General features: G+C 43.1%; 1 protein-coding gene across 2 annotated transcripts in view; it reads left to right on the forward strand.

Annotated features, from left to right (window-relative positions):
* The first annotated feature begins 392 nt into the window (after window positions 1–392).
* EDIL3 (EGF like repeats and discoidin domains 3) overlaps window positions 393–18,180 on the forward strand; it is an 869,353-nt gene continuing 851,565 nt past the window's right edge. For both annotated transcript variants that reach the window (XM_044276012.1, XM_044276013.1), the window contains exon 1: window positions 393–709. In XM_044276012.1, coding sequence (XP_044131947.1) covers window positions 643–709 — 67 coding nt within the window. In that variant the 5' untranslated portion in view covers window positions 393–642. The remainder of the gene's footprint in view (window positions 710–18,180) is intronic.

Here is an 18,180-nt window from a genome sequence, read left to right on the forward strand (position 1 = left end):
TAGCCATCCCTATTCCTTCCATATCTTATCTAGCCCTTAGAGTGCACTGAGGCAAGGGTTCAGTTGTAGGACTTCTTCTTCTCCCCCTCCTCCAGCCTCAGCCTCTCTGCCTGTATGAGAAGCAGCCCAGCTCCACCAGTCTGATGCCACTGGGATAAGCTATGTACTGTGCATGTAAATCTTCCTGCCTGATGTGTGGATGCTCTGCAGCACAGTCTGCAGCTCCCTCCTGCTGCATGCTGCTGGAGAGCCTTGAAGACAAGTGAGGAGGATGAAGTAAGTCAGCAGGAGGAGCAGGTGTCTGGGCGGTGCAGCCACATTCCCTTCTTTCCATTCTCTCTTTCCCAGTCTCTTCTCTTCATTCTTTCTTCCAGCAGAAGGAGCTACTTGTCTGACACAGGCTGGGAGGCACGCTGCCAGTGTTTGTACACACAGCCCTCTCACCACACGGACTGGGATATAAATCTCACATCATCGCGCAGGATTGCGCACAATCGCACCTCACGAGCACTGGCGACTACTTCCCCCATCAGCCAGTGAAGGTGGAGGAGAGGAATACTGATAGAAGAAGCAGCTGCACGCTCTCCTCGTCGTACAGGGGCTTCCTTGGAGGGATCTATAGCTTTCTAGTGACCCAGAAACATGATCTTTAAGGAGGTCACAAGCCTCCTACTGAGTGTCAGCTTATGGGTACCACTCCTGGTGAAAGGTAAGTGATGCTGCACTTTTCTTTACTGCATGTCAACTCTCTTGGAGACACATCTTAGAGACCAGAAGGTGTAAAGTGCCCCACTGGGAATGGAGGGGGGGTAAGGTAGGGAATTGGGCATTGACGTGGTGCTCCATCCCCATGTGGATTATCCTTGGTGCCATCTGCAGGATCTGGTGTCTAATGAGATGACGGGGAGAGAGCTTAATTGTAATCCCTCTCAGTGGTTAGCAGGATTGAGAGAGCAGTCCTTGTGCTTCCTTCTGCTGCCATGCTTGGAAATGAGGACTATGGAACAGTCCCAAGTTATTTTGTGACCTGTAACTGGTGTCAGGTGTTCATAACTCATGTGCTGTGGAGTAACCCTATACCAGTTCCATAGGAAGAGCCTCATGAGGATGGAAGTTATGTTAGCATTTGGTATACACATTTGCCTTTCTGCATAGGAGTACCAAAATACCAACTTTTATTTTTTAGCAAAAATAAGTGTACCTGAACATGCACCCCTTAAGGGCAATTCTGCACCCCCTTGAGCTGAGGTATCTATATACTGTACATTGGTGTCTTCCAGGCAGTACAGGTGCCCTCAATCTGTCCCTTAAGTTCTACTGAATATTTCCACCCTGACTACATTTCCTTTTTCATGGTTGTTCTCCACCACCTGCTCAGCCCCTGAGCTCTAAATCCAGGTGCACCTGTTCCCTGTGAGGAACCTACCCTTCTCCTGCCCTAAGCACTGCTTGGACTTTTCACCCCAGCCCGCACCCATGGCTTCCGGGCTGCCAGGCTCTCAGCACCTGTACTGAAGATCTGCAGCATGTGAATGGAATAACCTGCTAACTTCTCCTAGTAGATGGAGAAAGGTCTTCTCATACACAGACACTTTGTCATAGCTTGTAGGAGTAGGTCTAAGGATGGAAGGAGTGGATGCGATTAGTGCTTACCAGAGTGTGTAGTTCGTTTTCTCTGCCTGAAAGATAATGAAGCCTTTGGGGCTTTAAATTGTGTGAACAGGCACTGATCTGATCTCCCAAATTAATATAAATATCACAAAGGGAGTGACCACTTCCGTGAAATAAATCCCTTCTCCCTCAGTACCGCTGCTTCATCTTGCTAGGTTGTCAACCTCTGTTCCCATGAAGAGTTGTGATTTAGAACATCTGTATCAATCTGCAGCAAAAACACCATCAAACGAGGGGGGGTTGCACAGAAAGCATGGATGCATATTGTTTACTTGGCCACAGTGCAGCCTATAGATTTATCTCCTAAGGAAACAAGAATGCAATCAGTAAAGCCAGCACTGCCGTCATTAGATTATAGATTAGAACAAAAAGTCAAAAGCCATCCAGAATAGCTTTAATAAGCACTTGAGCTGAGCAAATAATTTCTCTCTTAAGAGACATATTTTCCGGTGTGTTTCTTAGTATTGATTGTCCCAGCACTTAGGTCCAGAAATGAGAGGAAGTTTATTCCCCCCCCCACCACACCCCTCCCCCCCCCCATACACACACACCCTTTAGACTACCCAAGAGTGACCTCCTGCCATTCCCTGTAGTCCTGTAGGTTGGTTGATGAGGGCAAGAGAGGTCTTACTGCAGACTTACTGCTCATTGTCATAGGCCAATCAAAATTAGTTTATCTCAGACTGCTTTACCGCTGATATAGCGATAGATAGGTAGATAGATAGATAGATAGATAGATATGAAGATAGAAAGAAAGGAAGAAAGATAGATAGATAGATAGATAGATAGATAGATAGATGACAGATATTTGATGGATAGATAGATAGATAGATAGATAGATAGATAGATAGATAGAACAGATATATGATGGATACATAGATACAGATGTTACATAGATACATTGATAGACCGATAGATATGATAGATAGATAGATAGATAGATAGATAGATAGATATGGAGAGATATAGATAGATATAGATGTTACATAGATAGATAGATATGAGATAGATAGATATGAGATAGATAGATAGATAGATAAATAGATATGGAGAGATATAGATAGATATAGATGTTACATAGATAGATAGATATGAGATAGATAGATAGATAGATAGATATATGATAGATAGAACAGATATATGGTAAATAAATAGATAGGTAGATAAATAGATATATGATGGATGGATATGAGACAGACAGAGAGTGACAGTTAGACTGTAATCTTTCTCAGGTGGGTATAGGACATGAACACTCCAGCATCAGACCGTCCATCTGGTGTTTTCAGAACTTAAATTCCCATTAATATCATAGGACCAGCAGATGCGTTCCATACCTAAGACTACTGAGCCCCCGTCTGCTGATTAGGACGCCATTCATGTCATCTCTATAAACTATCATGAAGAGTTTTCATCCATTAAGTAGAGAGATGCCATCCAAACCAGCAGCCGACCTTCTAGAAAGTGAAACGCGTGGTGTTATGGTTGTGCTTTCTTTCCTTGATAATATGTATTCTTTTAGCGTTACGCTGTGGCAGACGCTAGTTCCATCTCAGCCTATTCAGACAGATGTTATTTTAATGATGCTACACAGTATAAATACAAAGGCGACTTCATAGATTGGAAGAGGAAAAATGAGCTTCATTAACATAGAAACGATTGTTACTCATGCAAGCCGGCCTGGTGGTTTGTCGGGTTCTTTTATTATAAAGTCTTCGTGCAGTCTAGGAGCCATCACCAGTCCTCAGACGGTCCCCTCTTTATTCCAGGGCGGTGGGATTCCTGATTCTGCTCTGGATCACGTCTTTAAATTATTTCTGCTTTCAAATGAAACCAATGGATCAGTCATCAAACTGAATATTGTATTAGCTATTTAATAATTCACCAGCATGGGCCGTTCTAAAAATTCAATAACATTAGACACAGTGGCGAGAAACACGTGATATTATGCAATCTGTCATGGTGGCTAACACTCATATCTTAATCCTTTAAGCAAAATGCACCCCATTAAGGTCTAGACAAATTCATTTGTTTTACAGATTGACTTCTCTGGGTAGCTTCAATTCCCTGCTCTGTCTAAAATGAACTATTGAAGGCTAGAGAGTGGTTATTATTCATTTTCTGTGAAACCCACTCGTCAATTAAATATTCATTTGAAGGAAAATCTACTTTTCCATCCTTTTTTTTCATCCATTGTAGATTTATAATTTTAAAGGTAATAATCTCTAATGTAACATTTACCAAAGCATTAACATGTCTATCCTTCTTCTTTCTCTGAGAGAAGATCAATCAGTTTAATGTGGTCATTTCTGAAAACCTGCATAATAAGATCTGAATGGGAAAATAGATGATTTTATTTTTCTCTCTAGTAAGAATTTTCTTCTCTTAAAAAAAGTGTCCAATTTTGCTAACTCAAAGTTGATGACTAAAAACTTTCGAATTATGATATCTGATTTTTAAGTACATTGGAATGCCAGTAGCCAGGCCAACGAGCTGTAAAATTGAATGTCGTCCTTCCTTAAAATGTGTTATTTGCCAAATTACTTAGTCTTCCAGGCTTAGTGCGCTTTAACATTTACATTCAGGAAGAAGTCAAGATTTTCTGTTTTCCCGATGAGTGGAAACTAATGGAATTTTTTAAGTGTGGTTGGTGCCCACAGTAGCCTTACGTTCAAATGCTTCCAAATGTTATCTAGTCTTAAATAAGAAGCCAAATGGTCTGTAGCCGTTTTCAATTTAAAGCTGGTATTTGTCATTTGCAGTTCTCACAACCACTGCCTTCAACTTATGAGATGACGGCATACTGTATGTATCAGCCAGTAATGGCCACATGCAGCACTGGGGAGAAATGAAGGTTTTTATAGGGTATATATTCCCGATAATGAGTATTCAGGTTATAACTTTCCAACTGTTGTCAAACTACAAGTCCCAGAATGCTCTGACAACCACAGGTCGGGAGCTGTAGGTTTAAAATAAGTAGAAAGCTCCAGGATAGAAACCACAGCTCCACATAATCATTTGTATGTAGGGTATAATATATATTAAAGGGGTAGTCCAAGTGTTTTATACTGATGATCAAATATCAGGATAGATCATGAGTATCTGATCAGTAGGGGTCTGACTCCCGGTGGTATGAAGAAGCCATGTGCTCTGGTGAGTGCCGCCGGCCTGTTCTTGGGCCAGTAACATCATGTTCATCAGTCGCATGGCCTACATTCAGGTGAATGTGGCAGAGCTCCGATACCAAGCACATCCGCTATATATTGGATGGTACTGTGTTTGGTAAGCTGCAAGAAGACCGCAACTCCCACAGGAGCATCACAGCATCTTCAAACAGCTGATCGGCAGCAGAGGCGGATTGGCCATAGACTTTACAGAGAAATTTCTCGGTGGGCTAATGCTTACGGGGCATTCTGGGCCTTCTTATCGGTTGGCCAGTGGAAGTTTTGGGGGATGTATTTTGTGCTGCTGGTAGTATTTTGTGATGGTCTGTGGTATTTGACTCTGTTGGGGTGGTATAATGTGCCACAATATGGTATTGCTAGCGCTGCCTTCCATCAGTTTGGACCCGACTACAAAACGGGGCCACTGTTAACATTTTTTCCAGGGCCACTTTAAGTTCCCAGTCTGCCCCTGATCAGCAGGGGTGCAGGGAGTCAGACCTCCATCGATCACATACTGAGATTAAGTCATCCTTATAAAACACACGGAAAACCCCTTTAATGTTTCCCCGTTCTTAGTCCAGTTTACTTCAGATAAGGTTGTGCTTTATTGTCTTTTGCATCATACTTTAGTACTTGGTATGCTGAAAACTACTGTCTATGTGTTAAATGGGTTGTCTGAGATAATTAAAAATCTTGGATAACCCCTACAATTGCTTAAAAAGTCGTCTTGTACTTCCCCCTTTCTGTAGCAGTTGTCCAGTCCTGCTATCGCTGCTTCTCTGCAAGTTGCAGTGGGATAATGCCAGCATATGACACTTGACCGCTGCAGCCAATCACTGATGTATCTGTCCATCCATGTGACTACTGCAACCAATCACTGACCTTAGCATTGTACAGCCGACCAATGAGTGATCGACTGTAGTGGTCACATGGCTATACAAACAGATCATCTTCTTCTTCTCAGCAAAGGGTTGTACAGTGCTAGATCATCAATATCAGATCTGTGGAGGTCCACCAGCTGTTTGAACAGGCCACAGCACTCTTGAGAGCACTGCATCCCTTTTACTGTTTAACTGCAAGCCATCTAACTGGTAGTTACGGTGCATTGCAATTATTGTTTCTTCTCCTATTCAAGTGCAGTTGGACGAGCAGTTGCAATTATACTGCACCACTGCCACAAGCTGGACGGCGTGCAATGCCCACATGAGCACATCAGCCTCTTTAAAACGCTGCCAGACCCCAGCAGATCTGATATTGATGACCTATCCTGAGGATAGGTCATTAATATACTGATGCTGCACAACCTCTTTAAACAAATACCAGTGAGGTACTCTGCAACAGCAGCACTAAAGTGGTGGGAGACTTTTTTTCATGTAAGTTTCCCACCTGTAACCTTTTGTTTTCCAGTCTCGGAAAACCCGTGAAGCTATAGAGAGTGAGGTGTCTACATCAAGCATCAAACGGGCATAAACTTTTAAAGGGAGGTATCTTCAATAGGGTTGATGCCATCTTGGTGGTTGGAGAAAAACAGCATAAATGCTGTGCAACACATTTCTTAACACTTTCTTACCCATATTGGACAGATGAGGCCTTAGATAAGGATGATATATCATATATATATATATATATATATATATATATATATATACAGTCATGTGAAAAAATTAGGACACCCTTTGAAAGCATGTGGTTTTTTGTAACATTTTTAATAAAAGGTTATTTCATCTCCGTTTCAACAATACAGAGAGATTAAAGTAATCCAACTAAACAAAGAAAACTGAAGAAAAGTCTTTTCAAGATCTTCTGTAAATGTCATTCTACAAAAATGCCTATTCTAACTGAGGAAAAAGATAGGACACCCTCACATGTATTCCCTCTTAAATTGGCTCAGATCTCACACAGGTATATCACACCAGGTGCACATAATTAGTAGATCGTTACTCTGCATGTTGAATGAGGCTTGCCCTATTTAAACCTCAGACATTTAGTTTGGTGTGCTCCTGACTGTTGAAGTGAGAGTGAGCACCATGGTGAGAGCAAAAGAGCTGTCAGAGGACTTCAGAAAAAAGATTGTAGCAGCCTATGAGTCTGGGAAGGGATTTAAAAAGATCTCAAAAGATTTTGAAATCAGCCATTCCACTGTCCGGAAGATAGTCTACAAGTGGAGGGCTTTCAAAACAACTGCCAACATGCCCAGGACTGGTCGCCCCAGCAAGTTCACCCCAAGAGCAGGCCGCAAGATGCTAAAAGAGGTCTCCAAAAACCCTAAAATGTCATCTCGAGAACTACAGCAGGCTCTGGCTACTGTTGATGTAGAAGTACATGCCTCTACAATCAGAAAGAGACTGTACAAGTTTAACTTGCATGGGAGGTGTGCAAGGAGGAAACCTTTGCTTTCCAAGAGAAACATCGAGGCCAGACTGACATTTGCCAGAGATAAAGTTGACAAAGACCAGGACTTCTGGAATAATGTTCTTTGGACAGATGAGTCCAAAATTGAATTATTTGGACACAACAGCAGAGGACATGTTTGGCGTAAACCAAACACAGCATTCCAAGAAAAGAACCTCATACCAACTGTGAAGCATGGAGGTGGAAGTGTCATGGTTTGGGGCTGCTTTGCTGCAGCAGGACCTGGTCAGCTCACCATCATAGAATCCACGATGAATTCTACTGTGTATCAGAAGGTGCTTGAAGAACATGTGAGACCATCAGTTAGAAAATTAAAACTGAAGCGGAACTGGACCATGCAACATGACAATGACCCAAAACATACTAGTAAATCAACCAAAGATTGGCTGAAAAAGAAGAAATGGAGAGTCCTGGAATGGCCAAGTCAAAGTCCAGATTTAAATCCCATTGAGATGCTGTGGGGTGACTTGAAAAGGGCTGTACGTGCAAGAAACCCCTCAAACATCTCACAGCTGAAAAAGTTCTGCATTGAAGGAGTGGGGTAAAATTTCCTCAGACCGATGTCGAAGACTGGTAGATGGCTACAAGAACCGTCTCACTGCAGTTATTTCAGCCAAAGGAGGTAACACTCGCTATTAGGGGCAAGGGTGTCCTATCTTTTTCCTCAGTTAGAATAGGCATTTTTGTAGAATGACATTTACAGAAGATCTTGAAAAGACTTTTCTTCAGTTTTCTTTGTTTAGTTGGATTACTTTAATCTCTCTGTATTGTTGAAACGGAGATGAAATAACCTTTTATTAAAAATGTTACAAAAAAACACATGCTTTCAAAGGGTGTCCTAATTTTTTCACATGACTGTATATATATATAAAAAATTTATAAGTCCACTAGAGTATAACTTACCACTGCTATATACTGCACATATCATTCACTACCTAAACAATCCAAATCTGCACTAACATAGCTTTTGTCATTACTATTAGGTAACAAGCATGAAAAGCAATACCTCACTGTGTGAATGTAGAGGTGAAATCTAGAGCAAAGCAAGAGTGTATCTGATGAAACTGGCTAAATGGGAGATACTATAGAATCCAAAAGCTATATTGTCAGCAAATATGTAGATAAAAAGCCATGGATCGCACATCTACATGCCTTGCATTGATTTATTGCATCTCAGCATAATTTATAACCCTCTCCATTGAGGCACTTAGTATACATTTTGATTAAAATGCATAGTCCCACTCACTAAGATAAATGCATGGTGTATATGCCATCCATGTCTTTTTTTTTCTATAGATTGGTAAATGTAATGTCAGCATAAATATCACAAGCTTCTTCCAAATAACGTTTGTGCTCAAACATCTTACAGTATATCTAGCACCTGGTTTATGTCCCTAAGTACCTTCTAATAAAGAGCAGAAGAATAAGCACGCAGGTCACGCTTCCTTCTCCCTTACAAGTGAAGATCAAGCTCTGATGTGCTAGTCCTGTAATACGGACTGCCTGGACCATTTATTATTAATCACGTTTTCTAATCATGCTTATGACATGTACAGTAGATAAGATACAATTCAAGTATCCTGGTTCATTGAGCCACCATAAGAAATAATCCAGCGGGCCCACCCTCATAGACTTCAAAAGCCCCTGTCGCAAGTATAACATGTGGCCTCCTAGTTGGCCACCTAGTTTCTTGAGAGTGTCTGGTCCATTTATTATTAATCACGTTTTCTAATCATGCTTATGAAATGTACAGTAGATAAGATACAATTCTATTATCCTGGTTCATTGAGCCCACCAGAAGAAATGATCCAAAGGTCCCACCCTCATAGACTTCAAAGGGCCCCGGGGCAAGTATAACATATGGCCTCCTACTTGGCCAGCTACATAGTTTCTTACAGTATATCTAGCACCTGATTTATGTCTCTAAGTACTTTCTAATAAAGAGCAGAGGAATAAGCACGCAGGTCAAGCTTCCTTCTCCCTTACAAGTGAAGATCAAGATCTGATGTGCTAGTCCTGTAATACGGACTGCCTGGACCATTTATTATTAATCAAGTTTTCTAATCATGCTTATGACATGTACAGTAGATAAGATACAATTCAAGTATCCTGGTTCATTGAGCCACCATAAGAAATAATCCAGCGGGCCCACCCTCATAGACTTCAAAAGCCCCTGTCGCAAGTATAACATGTGGCCTCCTAGTTGGCCACCTAGTTTCTTGAGAGTGTCTGGTCCATTTATTATTAATCACGTTTTCTAATCATGCTTATGAAATGTACAGTAGATAAGATACAATTCTATTATCCTGGTTCATTGAGCCCACCAGAAGAAATGATCCAAAGGTCCCACCCTCATAGACTTCAAAGGGCCCCGGGGCAAGTATAACATATGGCCTCCTACTTGGCCAGCTACATAGTTTCTTACAGTATATCTAGCACCTGATTTATGTCTCTAAGTACTTTCTAATAAAGAGCAGAGGAATAAGCACGCAGGTCAAGCTTCCTTCTCCCTTACAAGTGAAGATCAGGATCTGATGTGCTAGTCCTGTAATACGGACTGCCTGGACCATTTATTATTAATCAAGTTTTCTAATCATGCTTATGACATGTACAGTAGATAAGATACAATTCAAGTATCCTGGTTCATTGAGCCACCATAAGAAATGATCCAGCGGGCCCACCCTCATAGAATTCAAAAGCCCCTGGCACAAGTATAACATTTGGCCTCCTAGTTGGCCACCTAGTTTCTTGACAGTGCCTAGACCATTTATTATTATTTATGTTTTCTAATCATGCTTATGACATGTACAGTAGATAAGATAAAATTCTACTATCCTGGTTCATTGAGCCCATGAGAAGAAATGATCCAGAGGGCCCACCCTCATAGACTTCAAAGGGCCCCGGGGCAAGTATAACATATGGCCTCCTACTTGGCCAGCTACATAGTTTCTTACAGTATATCTAGCACCTGATTTATGTCTCTAAGTACTTTCTAATAAAGAGCAGAGGAATAAGCACGCAGGTCAAGCTTCCTTCTCCCTTACAAGTGAAGATCAAGATCTGATGTGCTAGTCCTGTAATACGGACTGCCTGGACCATTTATTATTAATCAAGTTTTCTAATCATGCTTATGACATGTACAGTAGATAAGATACAATTCAAGTATCCTGGTTCATTGAGCCACCATAAGAAATAATCCAGCGGGCCCACCCTCATAGACTTCAAAAGCCCCTGTCGCAAGTATAACATGTGGCCTCCTAGTTGGCCACCTAGTTTCTTGAGAGTGTCTGGTCCATTTATTATTAATCACGTTTTCTAATCATGCTTATGAAATGTACAGTAGATAAGATACAATTCTATTATCCTGGTTCATTGAGTCCACCAGAAGAAATGATCCAAAGGTCCCACCCTCATAGACTTCAAAGGGCCCCGGGGCAAGTATAACATATGGCCTCCTACTTGGCCAGCTACATAGTTTCTTACAGTATATCTAGCACCTGATTTATGTCTCTAAGTACTTTCTAATAAAGAGCAGAGGAATAAGCACGCAGGTCAAGCTTCCTTCTCCCTTACAAGTAAAGATCAAGATCTAATGTGCTAGTCCTGTAATACGGACTGCCTGGACCATTTATTATTAATCAAGTTTTCTAATCATGCTTATGACATGTACAGTAGATAAGATACAATTCAAGTATCCTGGTTCATTGAGCCACCATAAGAAATGATCCAGCGGGCCCACCCTCATAGAATTCAAAAGCCCCTGGCACAAGTATAACATTTGGCCTCCTAGTTGGCCACCTAGTTTCTTGACAGTGCCTAGACCATTTATTATTATTTATGTTTTCTAATCATGCTTATGACATGTACAGTAGATAAGATAAAATTCTAGTATCCTGGTTCATTGAGCCCATGAGAAGAAATGATCCAGAGGGCCTACCCTCATAGACTTCAAAGGGCCCCGGGGCAAGTATAACATATGGCCTCCTACTTGGCCAGCTACATAGTTTCTTACAGTATATCTAGCACCTGATTTATGTCTCTAAGTACTTTCTAATAAAGAGCAGAGGAATAAGCACGCAGGTCAAGCTTCCTTCTCCCTTACAAGTGAAGATCAGGATCTGATGTGCTAGTCCTGTAATACGGACTGCCTGGACCATTTATTATTAATCAAGTTTTCTAATCATGCTTATGACATGTACAGTAGATAAGATACAATTCAAGTATCCTGGTTCATTGAGCCACCATAAGAAATGATCCAGCGGGCCCACCCTCATAGAATTCAAAAGCCCCTGGCGCAAGTATAACATTTGGCCTCCTAGTTGGCCACCTAGCTTCTTGACAGTGCCTAGACCATTTATTATTATTTATGTTTTCTAATCATGCTTATGACATGTACAGTAGATAAGATAAAATTCGACTATCCTGGTTAATTGAGCCCACCAGAAGAAATGATCCAGAGGGCCCACCCTCATAGACTTCAAAGGGCCCCGGGGCAAGTATAACATATGGCCTCCTACTTGGCCAGCTACATAGTTTCTTGAGAGTGAAGTGCTTAAAGGGAACTTGTTATCAAATTTTTGCTGACCTCACTGAGGGCAGCATAAATTAATGACATAAATGCTGATCTCAGCGGTGTGTCACTCATGAGCTAAAAGTAAGTGGTTGCTGAGAACCAGCCTCATAATCATTGCAGCCTGGGCCTGGAATAGAGTCAAATCTACCTGAGGAGAGTCATGGTTATTCATAATCTCCTGCTCTCCCGTCCATCTGCTGATGATTGGCAGTTCTCTCCTAGACGGAAAGGGAGAAAACTATGTAGAAGACGGTCAATCATCAGCAGGTGGGCAGGGAGAGCAGGAATTTATGAATAACCAGGACTCTTCTCAGGTGACCATGACTCTTTTCCAGGCCCAGTCTGCAATAGTTGTGAGGTTGGTTCTCGGCAACCACTTACTTTTATCTTTTAAATGACAGACTCACCTGTCTCTACTTTATACTGCCGTTAGTATGGACAGCATAAAGTTGATGACAGGTTCCCTTTAACACAGAGATGCTTTGCAACAAGTTGTTTAATGATGTATGTAACAATTTTTCTTGCAAACTTGAATTCAACAGTAACAGTTATGACAATTATTAAATAGTCCTTTATGTACAATGAAGCAGACATTAGCAATCACTGGTATTTTCTTGATAAATTGCTGGTGGACCCTTTTTCCTACTGTGTACCTGTGCAGCTGGTATGTCTATCCCTGATCTTGCTTCAAGGTCAGCTACAAATTAAAATTTCTTCTGCTAGACCTTAGGGGTCCTATTTTATTAGAGGTTATTTATTGTGTCAGAACTTGGGCCCACCCGAGGATCCTCTGTATTCTTGTGGGACTGTCCAACCCTGCTGGGCTGCTAGTGTCTTCTCATCACTTCTTCATGTCAACTGGGATTCTCCATTGAGGAAACCCATATTTTTTCTCAAATTTGCAATCTAAAACACCATCAAGATTTTAAGATCCATAAATCCGTAGAATGACACTTGAGGGATACATATAGTTCCAAATAATTTGCAATAAATTGTATATTCAGTGGTGCTGATAATTGTATAAACCTGGATCTTCCTTAGCTAAGGGCATTATACTGCATTTCCAGGTCTGACGGATTAACAAGGCAATCACAATAACCTGTACATCTGGTATATTCGTGATGATAGCGATGCCTCCACTTTAACCGTTGTCCTTCAGCCTGCCTCATATTTGACTGGCAATGTATTAGCCTGTATAGTCATAAGTGAGAGGGATGAAAGGAGTTGAGGAGAGAAGGGGACTGGGAGACCATGCTGGAGCCCTTTAGGATATCAAAGTTTGACATGGAATGAATAGATAATGATGACCAGAGAAAAAAGTTTAAATCTTGAAAAAAACTTAACATTTGGAGTAAAAGGCTGAATGTACATGTTTATATTGGATTATGTGAAAATGTAGTTTTGTCTGGAGCTGCCCTTTGAATATGAAAACTATTAAACTCTGTGTATTTGCATTTTGAATAGGAAACTTTTGTTCGTGATATGACTACATAATACCAGATACAGCGGTGTAATCGAATCTGCTGTCTCTCTGTAGAACTGTTTTGTTTGCGGCTTGCAGTCTGCCACGGTTCTTCCTTTCGGAAAACATTGTACAAGACATTTTGGTTTGTGTTGCTATTTTAATGATTCATCAGACTGGTTCATGTGGTTAATGAAATCTACTTTATATAGTAAATTGACTTGTTGGTATTCAGCCATTTTGCTGAAAGATCATGATACAGGATGTAAGAAAAGAAAGAAAAAAACTTGTAATGTCATTCATTTGGAATGTAGGATGTGGGCGCTCCAAATTTACTGGGGAAAGACTAGACAGCACCTAATAATACCGAGGATGCAGCAATATAGCATGTTAAAACCAATAGCGATATCAGTTTCATCAGTAATCTGTGTGGGATAAGTCTTATCCAAGTATTTTACAGGAGACAACTTATATAACAAAGGTAGAATTTCTAGAGTACTACCAAAAACCTGGCAAGTTGGCTTTAATTGGCTGCAATATCATAGGCAATATGTGTACGATGGTCCTCCGACTGTTATACTGCTGAAGAAATATAGGTATGTGTTCTCAACATTATGGGGCAGATTGATCATAGCCCAATGACTTACGCCTTGTCATAATTTAAATGCAGGATCCAGCAGTCTATGTGCCTGAACTGTTCAGTTTGGTGGTTCCAGTCGGATGATAGTAGAAGGTCCAAAACATGGGACTAGCATCTATCTGACATTGGTGGCATATCCTAGTGACATCAATGTCCCAGATGGGAATACTGCTTAAAAGAGAAGCTTGAAACTAGTGTTGAGCAAACCCAAACTGTAAAGTTTGGGTCTGTACCAAACCTTGCGAGTTTGGGTAGTCGGACCCGAACTTTGCCAGAAGAGTTTGGTGTTCAGGCATTTAATAAAGCCTTTGAAAGGCTGCAGGGCAGCCAATAAACAAGCTTTTAAGCTGTGGGCACTTAGAAGCCATCACAGCCATGCCTAGTAATGGCATGGCTGTGATTGGCCGGTGCATCATGTGACCCAGCCTCTATTCAAGCTGGATCACGTGTAGCACTGCCCATCAGCTCTGAATAGTGCAGGAACAGGAAGCAGGCAGCTGAAGTGAGGGACAGTTTTAGGAATCTGGCTATTTGTTTTGTGGGTGACCTATAATAATTTTTTGTGGGTGTAATACACCAGCTTTGCACCCCTGACACAGAAATATAATCTGGTTGTTAATTCTTTGGGTGACCTATAGCAATTTTTGGTGGGTGCAATGCACAATTTTTGCACTTCTGACACAAAAATATAATAGTTAATCTGTCTGTTAGTTCGGTGGGTGACATATTTCCATTTTTGGTGTGAGGTACACCTGCAGTGCATACGTGACAGGGAAATGAATATAGTTAATCCGTCTGTTAGTTCAGTGGGTGACATATACCCATTTTTGGTGTGAGATACACCTGCACTTTATACGTGATAGGGAAATTAATATAGTTAATCTGACTGTTAATTTGGTGGGTAACATATACCCATTCTTTTTGTGAGATACACCTGCACTGCATATTTGACAGGGAAATGAATATAGTTAATATGTCTGTTAGTTTGGTGGGTGACCTCAAAGAATAAGGAGAGCATCAAATAAAGGACGTGGCCCTGGTCGTGGTGCTGCTGGTGCTGGTGGAGCTCCTGTTGCAGGGAGAGGACGTGTTCGATCTGTGCCAGCTACACGCCAAAATTAAATATATTCCTCAGGTGCACGTAGGCAACAGGACATTCAGTGTCGTTTTGTAGGCCTGAATACCGGTGTATGAATGGTGAGGCCAGAAAAAGTAGAGTCAGTAGTAGATTGGATGGCTGACAGTGCGTCCAGTTCCTTCACGTGTCTCCCAGCCGGTCACCTGCTGAAACCGCAGAGTTGCCACCTACAGTCCATGGGAATCTGTCTTTCACGTCACCCCCTTGCAAATCAGCCAAGCAGTCTGAACCCCAAGTCATGCAACAGTCTCTTATGCTTTTTGATGACTCTGCTGGCAGGGTTTTCCGTGGGCCATCCACCTAGTCATGCCCCAAAAGTGGAAGAGATTGAATGCACTGATACCCAACCACTTATGTTTCAGGATGTGGACATGAGAGGACCACCGCCGCACGTCTCTGATGATGATGACGAATCGCAGGTGCTAATTGCTGCGGCTTTCTGCCATGTGCAGACCGGCAAGGAGGGCAGGGGTGAAGAGTGGGTGGAAGATGATGTGGAGGATGATGAGATCCTAGACCCCACATGGAATCAAGGTCATGTGAGTGACGTGTGCAGTTTGGAGGAAGAGGTGGTGGTCACACAGCTCCAGCCACACAGCAAAAGAGGGAGCAGAGGGCAAAAACTGAGTGGCTGTCCCCTAGCCAGTATGCCTACTACTGCCCACCACACCCAGGGACTGAGCACACCAAAGCCATCTACGAAGAGTTCCCTGGCATGGCAGTTCTTCAGACAATGCCCTGACGACAAGACGCGAGTAGTTTGCACGCTGTGCAATCAGAGCCTGAAGCGAGGCATAAGTGTTCTAAACCTGAGCACCACCTGCATGACCAGGCAAAGCACAAGCTGCAGTGGAGTAAACACCAGAAAAAACATTAAAGGCTCATCTTGCTCCCTCTTCTGCTGTGGTCTCAGCCTATTCCTCCTCCTCTGGAGTGACAGTGGCACATGCCAACCCGCAAACAGAAAGCAACACCACCACTGTCACCCAGCATGTCCACACTGTTCCATGGAAGCATTCAGCTGTCCATCCCCCAAACACTGGAGGGAAAGAGGAAGTACCCCCCCTACCCACCCATGATCCCTGGTCCTGAATGCCAGCATTTAAAAATGCCTGGCCTTTAAAAATGCTGTCATTCCATCTGGTGGAGACAGATACTTTTATAAACCTTATGGCGGTGGCTGTCCCAAAGTACGTGGTTCCAAGCCGCCACTATTTTTCCAGGCGAGCAATCCCTGCCCTGCATAACCATGTGGCAGACAAAACCAGGTGTGCACTGCGCAACGCCATCTGTGGCAAGGCCCGTATAACTACCGATATATGGACCAGTAAGCACGGGCAGGGACATTATATCTACCTAACAGCACACTGGGTAAATGCAGTAGCGGCTGGGCCTGAGGCGGATATCAGTTTGGCACATGTCCTACTGCCACCGGGGATTGTAGGACATTTCTCATTGCCTCCTGTTGCCTCCTCCTCTACAGCCACCTCATCCGGTCAGTGTAACACTTGCACCACTAACTTCAGCACAGCCAGGGGGATACAACAGCAGGCTGTTTTGAAACTCATCTGTTTGGGGGAAAAAACCCAAACCGTGCAGGAGTGGTGGATGGGCATGGAACAACAGACTGATTGGTGGTTGGTGCCTCTGAGCCTCAAGCCTGGCCTGGAGGTGTGCGATAATGGGCGATATCTCGTAGCAGCTCTGGGGCTAGCCTGTTTGACACACATCCCTTGCCTGGCGCATGTGCTGAATTTGGTGGTGCAGAAGTTCCTGAAAAATTACCCCGATATGTCAGAGCTGCTAAAGAAAGTGCGGGCTATCTGTGTGCTCTTTCGGGGTTCTCATCTTGCTGCTGCTCGCCTGTCTGCGCTGCAGCGTAACTTAGGCCTTCCCGCTCACCGCCTCATATGCGACGTACCCACAAGGTTGAACTTGCACATGCTGAAGAGACTGTGCAAGCAGCAGCAGATGATGGTGGAGTTTCAGCTGCAGCACGCACGAGCACGGGTGAGTTGCTCTGCGGAACAGCACCACTTCACCACCAATGAGTGGGCCTCCATGCGGGATGTGTGTGCCGTGTTGTGCTGTTTCGAGTACTCCACCAACATGGCCAGTGCCACTGTCGCAGTTCTCAGCATTACTATCCCACTTCTATGTCAAAATAAAAAAAATACTTTGGGCAATGATGGAAGAGGATGTGGCACAGGAGGAAGAGGGATCATTTCCACTTTTATCAGGCCAGTCAATCATGTGACTCGGAGGGTGGGTTCCTGCACCAACAGTTCTGCAGGATGAGAAGGAGGAGGAACCATGTTCACAGCAGGGTGGCACCAAAAGCAGCTTATGGGCATCAATGGAGCATGGCTGGTGGATACAGAGGACACAGACGATACACCTCCCACAAAGGACAGCTTGTCTTTGCCTCTGGGCAGCCGAGGACACATTCGCGACTTCATGCTGCAGTACCTGTGCAATTTCCGCCGAGTTGCCCACATTCTAACCAGTGCTGATTACTGGGTCGTCTCCCTGCTGGATCCCCACTAGAAGGACAATGTGCTGTCCTTAATTCCGTTACTGAAGCATGATCGGAAGATGCTCGAGTACAAGCGCTCGCTGGTAGATGCCATGCTGATGGCATTCACACCTGACAGCAGGGACTCAGTGGAAGCACAAGGAGAAGGCAGAGGAGGAGGAGGAAGAAGTAGCCAACACAACTGGGGCACCGCCAGCACCTCAAAAGGGAGGGTTAGCATGGCCAAAATGTGGAAAAACTGTCAGCACGCCACAACATTCAGCACCACCAGCTGATATGGAACGTCATAGCAGGAGGCAGCATTTCAGCAACATGGTGGAACAGTACATGTGCACACACCTGCACGTACTGACTGATGAGTCTGCCCCATTCCACTTCTGGGTCTCCAAATTGGGCAGATGGCCTGAGCTTGCCCTTTACACCTTGGAGGTGCTGGTCTGCCCTGCAGCAAGTGTATTGTCCGAACGTGTGTTTAGCACGGCAGGGGGGATAATCACAGACAAGCGCAGATGCCTGTCCACAGCCAAAGTAGACAAACTCAAGTTCATTAAAATGAACCAGGTATGGAAACCACAGGACTTTTCCGT

Source organism: Bufo gargarizans, chromosome 1, assembly GCF_014858855.1.
Source record: "Bufo gargarizans isolate SCDJY-AF-19 chromosome 1, ASM1485885v1, whole genome shotgun sequence".
Taxonomy (NCBI): Eukaryota; Metazoa; Chordata; class Amphibia; order Anura; family Bufonidae; genus Bufo; species Bufo gargarizans.